Below are 15,034 nucleotides of genomic sequence, written 5' to 3' on the forward strand. Positions count from 1 at the left end.
TCTCATTACATTCAGACATTTATTATGAGCTCAATTAAGGAAGATGTCTCCCATGTTTCGAATGGCGAAGAGGGAGGCTTGAAAAAGCTCGACACAGCGCACGGAGATGAAGCGATTAAGGTCCTCGCTGTATATGATGGTGATCAGACATGGACTGCAGAAGAGGAGAAGAAGCTGCGCCGAAAGATCGACCTGAAGCTCCTCCCTGTCCTGTGCATAACTTATGCATTTCTTTATGCCGACAAAGTCCTGCTTGGACAAGCGGTATGACTATCATCTGACCTACAATACACCACGAACTGATGATCTTTGCAGGCTCTTTTTGGCATCAAGGATGACCTGGGCTTGAACAGTGGGAATCGCTTCTCCATGGCTTCTTCCATTTTCTACCTTGGATTTATCTTGGGCGCTTATCCAGTCACTTTCCTAGCCCAGAGATTTCCCATTGAACGTGTTGCTTCTCTAGCAATCATAGTTTGGGGAACTACTTTGATCCTCACTCCCGCTTGTACGAATTTCCAGGGATTGTACGCGCAAAGATTCTTTCTTGGCTTCACGGAGGCCGGCATCAGTCCTATTTTCATGATGATCGTCGTATGTAACGCTTACTACTTCCATCAAACGATCTCCGCTCACCACGATTTAGGGTGGATGGTATAAAAAGGATGAACAGTCCCTGAGAATGGGGTATGTTTCCACATCAACACCGTGCCGACTTGAGCTCCAGCTGACTTGCTTATAGTGCCTGGTACTCATGCACAGGTTACGTGTCCATTTTCTCGCCTCTTGTTAACTACGCGATCGGGCACCTCGGAGGAAATCTCGCCCCGTGGTTCTATATGTACCTTTTCGCTGGGGCTCTCACCATCATCTGTGGTGTCGTGATTTACTTTGTCCTCCCATCCGATCCTATCCGAGCCAAGGGCTTCAACGACAGAGAGCGCTTCATTGCAGTATCTCGCATGAGAACGAACAACTCCGGAGTCAGAAACACGCATTTCAAAGGTGGTCAGGCCATTGAGCTCCTGACCGATATCAAGTTTTGGCTTATTTTCTTCTACGCTCTGTGTGGTATGTTCGCTAATGCACCGATTTCGACCTTCCAGGCTATCATTATTGACGGCTTTGGCTTTAACCCACTTAACTCGTTGCTTCTCATGATACCTTCTGGCGTTTATGCCGGTACCATGATGTTGATCACAACCTACCTGGCTTACAAATTCCCCGGCTGGCGTGCATATCTCGTCATCATGTCCCAATTGGTTACGATGACTGCTGCTATTATGCTCTGGCTTCTGCCTCGGTCGGAACTTGGAGCACTGCTGTTTGCCTGCTACATTCTCACGACCACCGGCGCTGGATATGCAGTGACAATGGGTCTTTTCCTTGCGAACAACGCCGGCTACACCAAACGATCGCTCGCTTCTTCGGGCTTGTACATTGGATACTCCCTTGGTAGGGTTATCCCGCGGAAATGTGAAAGTGTTGTCACTAATCCCCACCAGGCAATTTCGCAGGACCCCAGGTCTTCCGACATGAAGATTCACCTCATTATAATCTGGGATTCATCGTGGTGGTCATCACCGCGATCATTGCGGGTCTCTTTGTTTTGGTATACCGAATCCTCTGCTCAATGGAGAACCGCCGCCGTGATAGGATGGGAACCGTGGAAGGCTTTGAACATGCCTATGAGGATGACTTGACTGATAAAATGGTCCGTGACACGAGCTCCAATTTGCTTTCATTTATTGACAGACCCATAGAATATGCAATTCCGGTATTCATTGTGAGAGCAGCGACAATAGGCGGGTTTGGGGTAAGTTGAGACTCGTTTGGGGGAACTTGAAGTACAATAGGTAGTTTAGCCTTGAGCTAGGAGAATAAAATCTTTTGTCTATGGTGGATCTCGCAATGTTTATTTAGATCTCAGTTTAGTAAATTGTCATCCTCAAGGACTTGTCCCCAACCCCTTCTAACTCCCTGTTCGTCGGACAGCACACATCTACCTCTTCAAATGTCCAGCGGCTGTAACCAGCAATCCCAAGTGTAATACTGCATACTTGCTGTATTTCCCGACATGTGGCGTCAAATGGAGTAACTAGTATTTACAAATGATGCTTGTGGGGTAGATGTAATCAACGCAATCTGGCTCGTACTTCGATCTGTACTAATGAGGAAAGGGGGGAAATATATTTTCGTAGGCTACAATTCTCGACTGTTGCTAAGTCTACTGATCATTCTTATCCATTTATCTGACTCAATCATCGAAGCAGAAACAATTTTTAATAACATGCATAGGAAGGTATAGTATACAAGGGCTGCTGACCGCACTCGCGCGGTCCCCACCCTTTTCGTATGAAAAGACAATATGACCTTAAATTCAAATAAATCAGTTACCTTAAAGGCTTTATATAGATCTATAGTACTTAACGTATTAGAAAGGTAACTTAACCTATTTATACAACAAAGAAGGAAATTTAAAAAGGAAGATAAGGTATTCGAATAAGAAAGATGGAATTATATATGTTCAGAGAATGTGAACTATATACTCTAACGCAAAGAAGAAAAAACCGAGAATAGGTATAAGATAATAATAAGGTGGAATCTTGCTGTACATATATATATAGCCGAGTGGCAACATTTCCATGGTTTTGATGATTCAAGTTGCAGACTGTATAAAATAAACATAACGAACTCCGATCAAGGCATACCGACAGGACAGCAGGAGCGCGTCCTCGGGTATTCATCTATTTCGCTACCCAGCTCTTATCATCGCCAGCATAGGCCTCAGGCCCCGGTTTAGCGACCTTCACGTACCATCCCAGATCGGCGTCCTCCTTCATTTCCCACTCAGTGAATCCGTTGCCCAGGAAGCGGAAGGGATTGCCCGAGTTGTAAGCAATGTCATAGTGTTCTGAGCGGATCTCGCCGAGCAGGCGGCGGAACAAGATAGCACTGCCTGCGAAGAGATGTGTGACTCGGCCGTCCACGGTGCCTCTCTTGTACCAGCTGCGACAGGAGCCGGACCACACCAATGTCTTGTGGATCTCGTCTTGGTATTTGCCGAAGGCGTGCACGGACGAGGCCTTGGGGACCATGTACTTGATGTCTTCTGTGGCGATCTTCTTGATCATTTTGACAAAGTAATCGCCTGTCCAGTTCAATGCTTCGACGAGGGATCCGTGGCCGCAGAGGCAGTTGGGGCCGGCCATTGTGAAATAGTTGGGGAAGTCATCGGTTCCTACTGATAGGTATGAGGTGGGCTCATCCTTCCATTTCTGGGCGAGGTTGACTCCGTTCTGGCCGACGAGCGGGTATTGAGGGCATTTAGAGACATCGAAGCCAGTAGCACAAACCACTAAGACACTGTGTTAGAAGTGAAGTGAAAGATGGACTACGGATGAACCTACAAACATCGCACTCAAACTCCTGCCCGTCAGCAGTGACAATACCCTTCTCGGTGATCTTCGTAATTGGACTCGACGTGAGACTGCAATTCGGCTTTGAGAAGGACTCTAGGTAGCCAGGGCCAGGGGTCACTCGACGGCAACCGATCTCCCACTTAGGGATAAGCTGTTCGCACAGCACAGGATCATGGTTGAGCTTCTCGGCCATCTGGGCTGATGCTAGTGCCACGGTAGTTTCATTGGGCTCTCCTTTCATGAACTACATGATGTCCCATATTAGCTTTGGTTAGGCAGAGGGGTTGAAGGCTGTGAACTTACCAAGCGGAATGCCTTGTTGGTACGGTGGATAATTCCTTTACGGTATTCCCGATGTTGAACAGGGTCACGGAACCGCTCTTTCTCTTCTTCGAGGAATTCCGGGTTGGTGTCCTCGGTTTCTCTCCCAAGATGCTTAGAAGGTGGGACACGGTAATAGACCCAAGCTGGACCACGAATGAAGTTGCGCACTGTCGTACCCGGCAGTTTGGTCATTTGAGGTACAATCTGGATGCCAGACGATCCGTTGCCAATGACAGCTATCCGCTTGTTGGAGTAATCGAAGTCGTGGTCCCATCGTGCAGAGTGCGTAACATGGCCTTTGAAATCGGAAAGTCCGGCAATCTTTGGCCAGGAAGGGCTCCTATCGACATGTCAATTGATATTGTTCCTCGAGTTCACATGAGACGGGTTGAGTACTCACACCAAGTTACCCTGGCCTGAGATCAAAATGTCACAGTACTCAGCACGTTCAACTCCACCATGCTTCACAGTAATCTTCCATTTTCCTGAATCTTCTTGCCAGTAGGCACCAACAACCTGGGTTTCTAATTGCACATCACGATCAAGGTTCCACTTCTTTACTGTCGTCTTGATATACTCTTGAATCGCAGGTCCGCTGGAATAGAAGCGGGGCCAGTCTGGGTTCGGGTCAAATGGGAAGGCCTGGGTATGTCAGCAGACCATCCAAATCGGGAACGGTTGTCGTAGACTTACATAGATATGAGAGGGCACATCGCATTGCACGCCTGGGTACGTATTGACTAGCCATGTTCCTCCAATATCGCTTCGACCTTCGAAGATCGTGTGATCAACAAAGTCCTGAAGCTCCGGGTAGGCATGTTGGAATTTGTGCGCAAGCACTAGTCCAGAGAAGCCCGCGCCGATCGTAATGATACGGAGTTTGCGAGGGTTTAAGGCGTATTGGTCATTGAATGGAATTGAGTGTTCCTTGAGCCGGTCGGGAGTTGTGGATTTCGGACCATCGGTGGTTTTGCCGTTGATCTTGTCAGCGAAATGCGAAAGCAAGGTCTCTGGAAGGTCCTTCGCGTCTTTGGTGGTGAAACCCACAGGGACCTTACCGTCCGCCACAGATGAGGTTGGTAGGTTTGAGGTCACGATTGATGGTGCCATTGCCGTGGGAAAGTGGTTTCGATGAAGGGTGGAGAGGGGCTAAAAGATCGCAGTTGAACTTTTGATAACCAAAAACTTCTCTTGTCAAGTAAGTTGATGGACTGATTGGACTCCTTGATGCATTTCGTTGTCGAAAGTTCCCACCTTTATACTAGAATAGGAGTGCGGGAGAGAACACCCGCTACGCCTCCATCCCTGCTGCGCAGGCCAGCAGGAGGACGTTCCATGCCGACAGAGCGACTCATCCTGCCCCGCTAGACGCCGTGACCTTAATGCAACAAATTGAGTGCCGAAGGGTTCAATCGTATGTACAATCAAGGCGAAGGCTGGGTAGCCGAGATGTTCTGGCGGAATGGAGCTAGCGCGACACCTGCCTACGGTAATCCGCTTCGGGAAACACCGATATCGTCTGTTTCTTATCTCTCGGCTGTGGGGAAGTAGATTCCCAGTGATTCTTTGAATGGCAAATATGATTACTCATTTGGGAATTGCCCGCGCGGCACTAATCGGCTTACAGCCCTCGGCCATACAAGCGCAAAAAAAGGTCGATTGGAAGCCAGATATGCGTCCACCGACTACGGATTAAGTGGGTCAGAAACAGTTCAAAGCTCGTCTATGGATGGGGACATCCCATTGAGTGCTGAGTGGCAGTATACCTTGAGCTCTATAAATTACCTGTTAATAAGATAATTAATATACTGACCTTGAGAGGCTCCCCACATCCTGCATTCTCGCTCGCGATCACCACGTGGCACATGACCAAGCTTGTCTCTCGACGTTCTTCAAATAATATCGACGAATGGTGCGGATGGGACCACTGTCTGCCACCGCATTCCGTGGCCGCGACGATGACTGAGTCGCAGTGGGTGCAATCTGCCCCCGGGACAGAAAAGCGCAAACGTGCCGGACTCGCGTGTATGCCATGCCACTCCAAGAAGGTTAGACGTTCCCGGAAAGAGCTAGTTCTTCCACACTTGTAGAGCTACCTCGCATGACCGTGTGCCAATAGCAATCGCCTCCGACATCTAGATTCAGGACATTGGCTTTCCCGCTCTGGGTTTCCAAGATTTTTTCCACGTGCAGCTTCCACGGAATTCGCCACAAAAGAACGCGGGGTACGGAGTACATGGACCGATGCCGCACCGTTTCTGCGGCTATGTCGGTTATCCTGATATAGAAACCCGGGGTAGAGTTTTTCGGGTCATATTCCGAAAGTACATGTCGTACCTTCTCCGTATCACTCGGATTTTATAATCCAAGCCGGATATTCGGCAAGACTACCCCTCCAATGTCTATGAAAAATGTTTATTTATGACCACAACTCCATGCTTATAGATCAAACATTCCTCTGAAAGCCTGAGATAAATAACGATAGACATTACATCCAGACAAGGCTTTCAGGCTACTGAGAACACAAGGTAGTGCACAGCATTTTCTCTGCTTTGAGCCATGTCACCACCCGCAGCAACTATAGAGCCAATAGCTCCCGTTAGGAAGCCAGCTCTCCAGAATGTCTTTAGCAACAAGACCACCCACACCGCTCATCAGTATCGCCTCAACCCCGAGTATGCCATTGTTGAACAACCCATCGGCACCAGGCGGCCACTTCGCGTCGTCTGTCTCGGCGCAGGGTACTCTGGTCTTATGATGGGTATTGTCTTTAATGAGCGCATGAAGGATGCCAATGCAGAGTTTGTTATTTATGAGCGAAACGCTGATTTGGGAGGAACTTGGTATGAGAATCGGTGAGTTTGATGAGCCCTGGACTAGATCTACGATTTCATCGAAGCTAATGCGTCGGTTATAGATACCCGGGATGTCAGTGTGATATCCCAGCGCACAATTATGCCTATAGCTTTGCTGCCAACCCAGAGTGGCCAAATTATTACGCGACATCAGAGCAGATTCACTCCTACATGAAAGATGTGGCCAAGCAATACGAAGTTGAGAAGTATATTAGCCTGCAACATTCAGTCGAATCTGCTATCTGGAATGAAGAAAAGGGAAAGTGGGATCTCCAGATCAGGAACGGTTCTACTCTGATCCGAGACGAATGTGATGTCTTCGTCAATGCCAGCGGTGTATTGAAGTTTGTAATCCCTTTCTGATCTTTTCTCATGCGGGTGCTGATAGGATGTCATTACAGCAATTGGAAGTGGCCCTCTATTGAGGGACTAGAAAGTTTTAAAGGAAGACTCATGCACTCAGCGCACTGGGATTCCAGCTACGATTTCACCGGAAAGCGCGTTGCCTGTATCGGAATCGGATCGTCAGGCATTCAGATTGTCCCTAAGCTTGCGAGTGGTACGTTCACACGCATAGTCTATCAAGCCTATCAGACAACTGACTTTTCTAGTCGTCGGGAATATGGATTGCTATGTACGGAGCCAAACTTGGATCAGCCCAGCTCCTGGAATCAACGAGCCGACAGAAAATGATCCAGAAATGGACAAGGATTATAATTTCGCTGAAAGCACTTTAGAACTTTTCAAGGATCCAAAAGTCCTCCGTGACTATCGCGCTGCCATTATGAACCGAAGGGCAGAAAACTTCAATCGGGTGATTGCTGATTGTGACCTTCAACAAGAAGCTCAAGATCTCTTCCGAAAGTCCATGACCGACCGTTTGGGTAACAGTGAGAAGGGAAAGCGCGCAGCTGAACTTCTAGTTCCCTCCTTCCCAGTTGGATGTCGTCGCCAAACACCGGGACCTGGTTTCCTGGAAGCTATTATTCAGGACAATATCGAGTTGAGATGGGACGATGTCTCAAAGATTACCGAGCGAGGAATCCTTACTCGAAGCGGCGTTGAGTTGGAATATGATATAATTGTCTGCGCAACTGGCTTTGACACTTCATTCAAGCCTTCATTCCCACTTGTGGGCCGAAATGGAGTCAACATGGCGGAGAAGTGGGAAAAGGACGTCCCAAAGGCATACATGGGCATGTGCGTGCCGGAATTTCCAAACTATTTCTGTATGTTTTCCTTTCTTCCACTGTGACATCTTTTTTACTTACATGTTTAGGCTTCGTGGGACCCAATTCACCGCTGGCAAACGGGTCACTAATTCTCGGAATCCAAGCAACCGCCGTCTATATCTACAAATGGATGGAAAAGATGCAAACAGAAGGAGTTCGCAGTTTCGAGGTCGACAACGACGTCAACGAGGAGTACAATCAGCACATCCAGAAGTACCTTGAACGTACAGTATGGACTCGAGATTGCCGCAGTTGGTACAAGCGTGGTACAATCGATGGCCCAGTCATTGCCATATACGGCGGATCCATATTCCACCTCTTAGAGGCTATGAAAAACCCTCGCTGGGAGGACTTCAAAATGGATCGGACCCCTGAAGCCAAGATTAATCGGTTCTCATATCTGGGTAATGGGACCACTTTGAGAGAGGCCAAGGGAGGTGACATCGGTGCCACGCAGACACTAGACTTTGATGAGTTCTGGAACCTGTTTGTCCTCCCACAAGTCCATGACTAGGAGGTGTGTGGGAAAGGTTGTATATATAATTCAATGTCTTTATCCATTTTGTATTCTGAAATTCCTAAGTACGTACAAAGACACTAGATAGGTATACATGAGTACTTGGGTTTTTTGAGATAGTCCCAAGGGGTAAATCCTGGTTTCATTCATGCATAGCCTCGTTAATTGGAGTACTAGCTGTATTCGGATATTTACAGCACATAATATCAAAGAATCGTATCATAGTTCGGGTATTTAGCACCAACCCACGAGGCGGGGTAGATGGGCACGGATGCATCCATATAAGGAACTTCTGACATCATTTTCGACTACTGCCGTACCCTTTTTATTCTTTTTTTTATTGTGCTGCTGTAGTGCCTTGGTGGCCGTCCTATCATTTGAGACGCGAGTAAAGAGAAGACGTGAATAGCAGATATATTTCGAGCATTCACCACATGAAAGAACATATACTGAACGAGCAAGTATTGAGCCGAGATCACAAGGCATCTTATCCACCTGAATTAACACCTGTGGACTCCTAGTTAGCCGAGTCGATACAGGTTACAGCGGAGAATCTCTTTCTTAGCTGCAGTATTAATTGCACCTATAGGGCCTCACCAAGCTCGACTCTCTGCGTAAACCAGGGTATTGTTTGTAATCACAAACTGCAACTACTACGGAATTAATTCCGATGCGTGGAGCAAGTCTTAATATCACACCCTATAGGTATAGTCAGGAACCTCCAGAGGTCACTAAAATGTCGATTAGGAAGCGAACCAACTACTTAGGGCTGTTTCTTCGCTATGGCTCATCACAATAGGCTTAAACCATCAGTCTCCGCATTGTCTGGCCTATAAGTATGTTCATCAATCAATACCCGACGCGGAGAAAGGGTTGGCTAATTGCCGATGCATGGGGTGTGTGCACGTATACATATATGCCGAACTGCCGACCCATCCCCGCGAAAAGCATTGCATATTATGGGGCCCCCGCAGTCGCCATCTTGGCAACATCCCCAATGCGAGCATCGATACCCATAACATATGCACAATTTGCCTCATGGTTGACACCATATCCTGCAACCCAGTGTATATGCCAAGCGAGTCAATTACCGATGTGCAGATATTTGATATCTCAATTGCCGGGGTACTGTCTGGAGAAATAGTATATATACTTGACGAATTTGCAAGCCATCATGTCTCAATCAACTCAGAGCGGTCTTTGCATTACGAGTGACTGTTGCACGCCTCGCTCAATAACATTCGATATTTGGTCGCCATGAAGTTCCTAACGGGGTTGTCTTTCTTATCTCTTATTCCTTCTTCGTTTGCGGTCCCTACAGCCAGCCTTCATCCACGCAGTGAATTATTGGCTCACGAGGAACAGCCCTTGCTCAAGCTAAAGCCCCAACGAACTCCCTCCCGAGACCTTGTGAACCTTGATGGCCTGTGGAAATTCACCCTGGCTTCCGGTGTCAACGACACAGCCCAACCCTGGACCGCGCCATTTCCCAGGGGTGCTCTCGAATGCCCCGTCCCAGCTTCTTACAATGATATTTTCGTCGATCGGGATATCCACGACCACGTGGGATGGGTTTACTACCAGCGCGATGTTTTCGTCCCAAAGGGCTGGTCTAAGGAGCAATATTTCGTGCGAGCTGAATCTGCTACCCACCACGGTCGTATCTATGTGAATGACCGTCTGCTCGCCGAGCATGTGGGCGGTTATACACCTTTCGAAGCCGATATAACCGAGTTTGTCACTGCTGGAGAGAAGTTCCGCTTGACAATCGGTGTCAACAACGAGCTTACCCATGAGACGATTCCACCTGGAAAGATCGAGATTGGTGAGGGCACCGGCAAGAGAATCCAGACCTACAACCATGACTTCTACAACTATGCTGGTCTTGCTCGCTCTATTTGGCTGTACTCTGTGCCTCGTCAACATATCCAGGATATCACCGTTGTCACTGATCTTGAAGGTGAAACTGGACTCATCAACTACAAGCTCAAGTTGGCCAACAACACGACTAGGCAGATCAAGATCTCTGTGATTGATGAGGATGGAGTCGTTGTTGCAAAGGGCTCCGGAGCTGAGGGTACCGTCAAGATCAGCTCAGTCAAGTTGTGGCAACCCGGCGCCGCCTATCTTTACCAATTTGTGGCCAACATTGTGGATTCCCGCGGCAAGGTGATTGACACCTACAGCTTAGCCACTGGTGTGCGCACTGTCAAGGTTAGCGGATCGAAGTTCCTGATCAACGGCAAGCCCTTCTACTTTACCGGGTTTGGAAGACACGAAGACACCGCAGTCCGCGGCAAAGGACACGACCAAGCATACATGGTTCATGATTTTCAATTGATGAACTGGATTGGCGCAAACTCTTTCCGTACCTCACACTACCCATACGCCGAAGAGGTCATGGACTTTGCAGACCGACACGGAATTGTCGTGATCGATGAAACACCCGCGGTGGGTCTGAACATTGGTTTGCTGGGTGTATCTGGAACCGAAGCCCCAAAGACCTTTACCGAGGATAATATGAACAATAATACCCAGAAGGCCCACAAGCAAGCCATTCGCGAACTCATTAGTCGGGACAAGAACCACGCCAGTGTTGTTATGTGGTCTATTGCCAACGAGCCTGCCTCCCAAGAAGATGGGGCACGCGAATACTTTGAGCCTTTAGCCAAGTTGACTCGGGAGCTTGATCCAAGTCGTCCTATTACATTTGCCAATGTCGGCAGCGCAACATTCGAGACGGATCTGATCTCGGACTTGTTTGACGTTGATTGCCTCAACCGGTATTTTGGGTGGTATTCCGAAACAGGAGACCTCGAGGCAGCAGAGGTAGCGCTTGAAAAGGAGCTGCGCGGCTGGGAAAAGAAATTCAATAAGCCGATTATCATGACCGAGTACGGCGCTGATACTATTGCCGGTCTTCACTCCACTCTTGGTTTGCCTTGGAGTGAGGAGTTCCAGGGAGATATGCTCGATATGTATCACCGCGTCTTTGATCGTGTCGAGGCCATGGCTGGCGAGCATGTTTGGAACTTTGCTGATTTCCAGACGACTTTGGGTACCAGGCGGGTGGATGGTAATAAGAAGGGTGTGTTTACCAGGGACCGGAAGCCAAAGATGGCTGCACATGGTTTGAAGGCGAGATGGACAAATATGACCACAAGTGGGTAAAGTCATGTTGCCCAATATATTTGTTCAGCTTAGTTATTGTTGAGAGGCGTGGATGTCCATGCACCTTCAACAGGTAGGTATATAGGACTGCACTTGTGTGCAATCTCAATTGTAACCAATGTCAACTAAAGTTTGCCTAGGTTTTCCCCTTTGGTCTTTTTTTTCATCTATCTCCGCATAGTTTACATGGCCGGGATATCAGGCAAGGAATCTCAATACACGGTCCCAATCCGATTATGTTAAAACATTATTCGAAATGAAAAAAAAAATGGGTGGGTATCACATTGACATATCTGCAGCAGGAAATAAATCCCTGTGTCAAGATGGCTCATATCATAAGGACATTTACCAACACCTATACGGTACCTAGATACCTATACGTACATGTGAATTTAATCAAACACTGCTCGTGGTTACATTCACGCCGAACTTCCCTCAGGAGACTCCAGGGGCCGAGACACTGAATGCGATCGCTTATCGTTGCCGCCTTTAGTCCGCCCAATGCCGACCATCTGCAACATTTCTCTCCAGAAGCCGGTAGGCGGGTCGAGGAAGCTGTCCTCGTACGCATCGATCAGGGGTCGCTCCCAGACAAGATCGGCTTGATCAGCCTTAATGAACTTGGTTTTCTTGAGGACTTTCCAGATGATGAAGAGGGGAGGGATGACGATTTGCATGGTGTAGTTCGACCAGAAGGTTGACACAGACCAAGGCTTGTATGCAGGGTAACCGTAGACGATAGTCACGATGATCATCCAAACGAGTGCGATGTATGCGCAGTAGGGTTGGAGACGTCCGTAATAGGAGAGGGATCTGCGATCGAGCCCCTGCGCTTTGCAAGCGCGGTGGAAGAATATGTATGTCAAGGTGATGACGATGTAGTTGATGAGACCTGGGTTATGTTGTCAGTATTGTAATGGGGCTCCACTTGCAAATTCCATCGTGATTTCTTACCTCCGGCAGTGACGAGGTTAGCGAACCATGTGATGACGATGGACGAGCTACTGGAACATTGCAAAAAGGAAAGCATAGGGAAGATCATCACGACTGCGAAGCAATACAGGGGTACACCGTTGCGCGTGGTGTAAGTGAGAACTCTTGGGGCTCTTCCTTCTAGTGCCAAACCGTAAAGAGTACGGATAGCGCAGTAGGTGTAGGTATTGCCAGCAGAGAAAATCGAAGTCAGCAAGAGGCTAAAAGAGTATTGTCAGTCATCGGCTCGTCAAATATATGTTTCTTTTTGATAGCACTGACGCGTTGATGATCGAAGGGAAAATTGAAATGCCCATGTTTCGCATGCCAATAACGTATGGCGATGCTGAAGCAGAACCAGCGGAACCACCCGTCACAACCGCCTTCAGCTGCGGGTCATTAGCAGCACAAACGATACCGACGGCCAAGGCGCCGCCGATAAAGAAGAGACCGAATCGAATGTAGACTGTCTTGAACGCATTCTTGATATAGATGCGAGGACGCTTTGCTTCAGCTGCGACCATGGAGATGTACTCAGGACCGACAACGGCAAAGCAAGCCGACCAAAGAGATCCTAGGAATCCTTCAAACCGACCAAGGGCGCCGGTATCCAGATACTCCATGAAAGAGCCGGGGTTGTTCCAGTGGCGGAAACCATAAGCATCATGGGCCGGATTTCCACCAACCATTGTGATGAAGGTGAAAAAGAACAGGGAGAAGATCAGAATGACCTTACCACCGGACAGCCAGAATTCGGCTTCACCATAGGCTTTGACGGCCAAGACGTTAAGGAAGCTATGCGAAAATCAGCATTTGAATGAAACTTCATGTGTACGCAACTGGTAAATGGCCGAAATTGGCGGAAGAGGTTCTCACCCATAGATCAAGATGACACCAATACAGACGCCTGCAACTGGGCCTGGTTCAGTAATCGTCGGACTCCAGAAAGACAATACAAGCGTGAAAGCTGAGATCTCAAAGGGAATCAAAAGGGCCTCATAGAAACTAAAGGGGGTGTTAGCAAAGATAGCAAGGAGGCCGGGGATTTCGGCGAAGCCAAAAAGAGGACGGACAAAAAGTTCCAGCCGACCATGAAACCAAGAGCGTCGTCGACCCATTTTCCAGCCAAGCGAATGAAACCACCACTGACAGGGAAGGCAGTGGTCATTTCAGCGAGGCAGTTATTCACCATGGCCAAAAAGATACATTGAACGGTAAAGGCAATAAACAAACTGCCAGGTCCGCCATGGTAAAGACCCGAGCCGATGCTCACGAAAAGGGCTGTTCCAATAGAGCCACCAATGGCGATCAGCTGGATCTGACGGTTTCCAAGATGACGTTGAAGGTTGTCGGCATTTTCAGCCATCACACCTTCTTGCACATCACGAGGGCCGCCCTCAGTCTTGAGCCCGAGTGTTTCCGACACACTGCCGCTCGTTTCTTTATCTTTGTCGCTTAGGATAGCCATTTTGTTTTCATTCCTGTCTGTCGTGTTTAGTGGTTGATACTGTGTGGGTAAGGCGCAGGCGGAAGAAACTAGATGGGCTGATGTCGCTTATTCCGTCTAGATTCTGGGGTATGGGTTCTGCAAATGTTGGGGTTGATCGGTGGAGATCCGGGGGTGGATCTACTACAGAAAGTGGGATGTCGGGCTATGTCGCGAGGGCCTGGGATTCGATCGCGTTGTGGGCAATGTTGTTGCTATGGATGTTGAGATGTTGAAGGTGCAATGGCAAGGGCAAATGTCGGAGATGTCGAGTCTCTAGGGTAGGATTTCCGTGCAGTACGGAGTTTAGCGGAGAGACTTTGGAACTTTCCACAAAAGAAGGATATTTGGAGAAGTAAAAAGGAAAGATGCAGTCAGAAGCATAAAATGTAAGAGACCAAAGACATCTAATAAAGAACTTTGAAACTCGGGGCAAAAACGTGGGAGTAAAAGTGAAAACTCAAAAAGGAAGAGATTTGCCTCGAGACAAGATTAGCCAGATTAGCGCAATAACCCCATGTAGGCCATTTCGAGCCATACAAAAGCCAAACCAGGCGATTATGACGCAGTTCAGTTGGTTACTTTTGATATCTTCCAAGATTGATTGGCTTGGGAATATATATGGCCCCCGCACGGGCTGTGACTTAACCCGCATCCGGACACGAGCCGGGCATGGGTTTTGTGTTTTATCACCTTTGGATTTCACTACCTAAACGGTCTTAGATGGACACATCCACGGGTTATGGCCCCCAACCCAGCTATTACGTTCGGTCGGGTTACGGCTTGGGAACCGGGGTGTCCGAGTCTAAGCGCACGTTCCCCTCGGCCAAGACTGCATTTTCGCACCCGGTTCGATCCAATGTCTCAATTTATCTGATTTTGTCAGTTGCCCCAAACTATGGAGTAAATATGTACAGAATAATCTGTATGTACATATACGGATTTTAGTCTTGGCCTTAGTTCAATGGCCTTATCGCGTGTGCTCGCTAACCCTTTCCAGCTACGAGATCTCAGGGGCGAATGGGTCCCGAGTGGCCGAACCTTCCAACCTGGAA

At 48.2% G+C, this 15,034-nt stretch overlaps 5 protein-coding genes across 5 annotated transcripts; 3 read left to right on the forward strand and 2 right to left on the reverse strand.

The window, feature by feature from the left end:
* Positions 1 to 24: 24 nt before the first annotated feature.
* N7471_002554 (Major facilitator superfamily domain general substrate transporter) lies at positions 25 to 1,790 on the forward strand (the record flags this gene model as incomplete). The annotated part of the gene is made up of 6 exons (XM_057275274.1): positions 25 to 264; positions 316 to 594; positions 647 to 687; positions 743 to 1,455; positions 1,506 to 1,714; positions 1,764 to 1,790. The coding sequence occupies 6 exons, from the start codon at positions 25 to 27 to the stop codon at positions 1,788 to 1,790; spliced, it is 1,509 nt and encodes a 502-aa protein (XP_057139912.1).
* A 957-nt stretch (positions 1,791 to 2,747) lies between these two features.
* On the reverse strand, positions 2,748 to 4,856 carry N7471_002555 (flavin-containing monooxygenase; the record flags this gene model as incomplete). The annotated part of the gene is made up of 5 exons (XM_057275275.1): positions 2,748 to 3,358; positions 3,411 to 3,666; positions 3,726 to 4,086; positions 4,147 to 4,388; positions 4,440 to 4,856. 5 exons carry the CDS (start codon positions 4,854 to 4,856, stop codon positions 2,748 to 2,750), a joined length of 1,887 nt encoding a protein of 628 aa, XP_057139913.1.
* Positions 4,857 to 6,252: 1,396 nt separating this feature from the next.
* N7471_002556 (flavin-containing monooxygenase) lies at positions 6,253 to 8,347 on the forward strand (the record flags this gene model as incomplete). The annotated part of the gene is made up of 5 exons (XM_057275276.1): positions 6,253 to 6,601; positions 6,664 to 6,945; positions 7,003 to 7,160; positions 7,213 to 7,830; positions 7,881 to 8,347. Exons 1-5 carry the CDS (start codon positions 6,306 to 6,308, stop codon positions 8,345 to 8,347), a joined length of 1,821 nt encoding a protein of 606 aa, XP_057139914.1. The 5' UTR covers positions 6,253 to 6,305.
* A 1,260-nt stretch (positions 8,348 to 9,607) lies between these two features.
* N7471_002557 (uncharacterized protein) lies at positions 9,608 to 11,521 on the forward strand (the record flags this gene model as incomplete). Its single annotated transcript, XM_057275277.1, has 1 exon — positions 9,608 to 11,521. The coding sequence occupies one exon, from the start codon at positions 9,608 to 9,610 to the stop codon at positions 11,519 to 11,521; it is 1,914 nt and encodes a 637-aa protein (XP_057139915.1).
* A 419-nt stretch (positions 11,522 to 11,940) lies between these two features.
* N7471_002558 (Amino acid/polyamine transporter I) lies at positions 11,941 to 13,961 on the reverse strand (the record flags this gene model as incomplete). The annotated part of the gene is made up of 5 exons (XM_057275278.1): positions 11,941 to 12,413; positions 12,476 to 12,714; positions 12,776 to 13,288; positions 13,370 to 13,498; positions 13,567 to 13,961. The coding sequence occupies 5 exons, from the start codon at positions 13,959 to 13,961 to the stop codon at positions 11,941 to 11,943; spliced, it is 1,749 nt and encodes a 582-aa protein (XP_057139916.1).
* Positions 13,962 to 15,034: the final 1,073 nt, after the last annotated feature.

The sequence above is a fragment of the Penicillium samsonianum genome (genome assembly GCF_028829775.1).
Source record: "Penicillium samsonianum strain IBT 33392 chromosome Unknown utg000002l_segment0_segment0, whole genome shotgun sequence".
NCBI classification, from domain to species: Eukaryota; Fungi; Ascomycota; class Eurotiomycetes; order Eurotiales; family Aspergillaceae; genus Penicillium; species Penicillium samsonianum.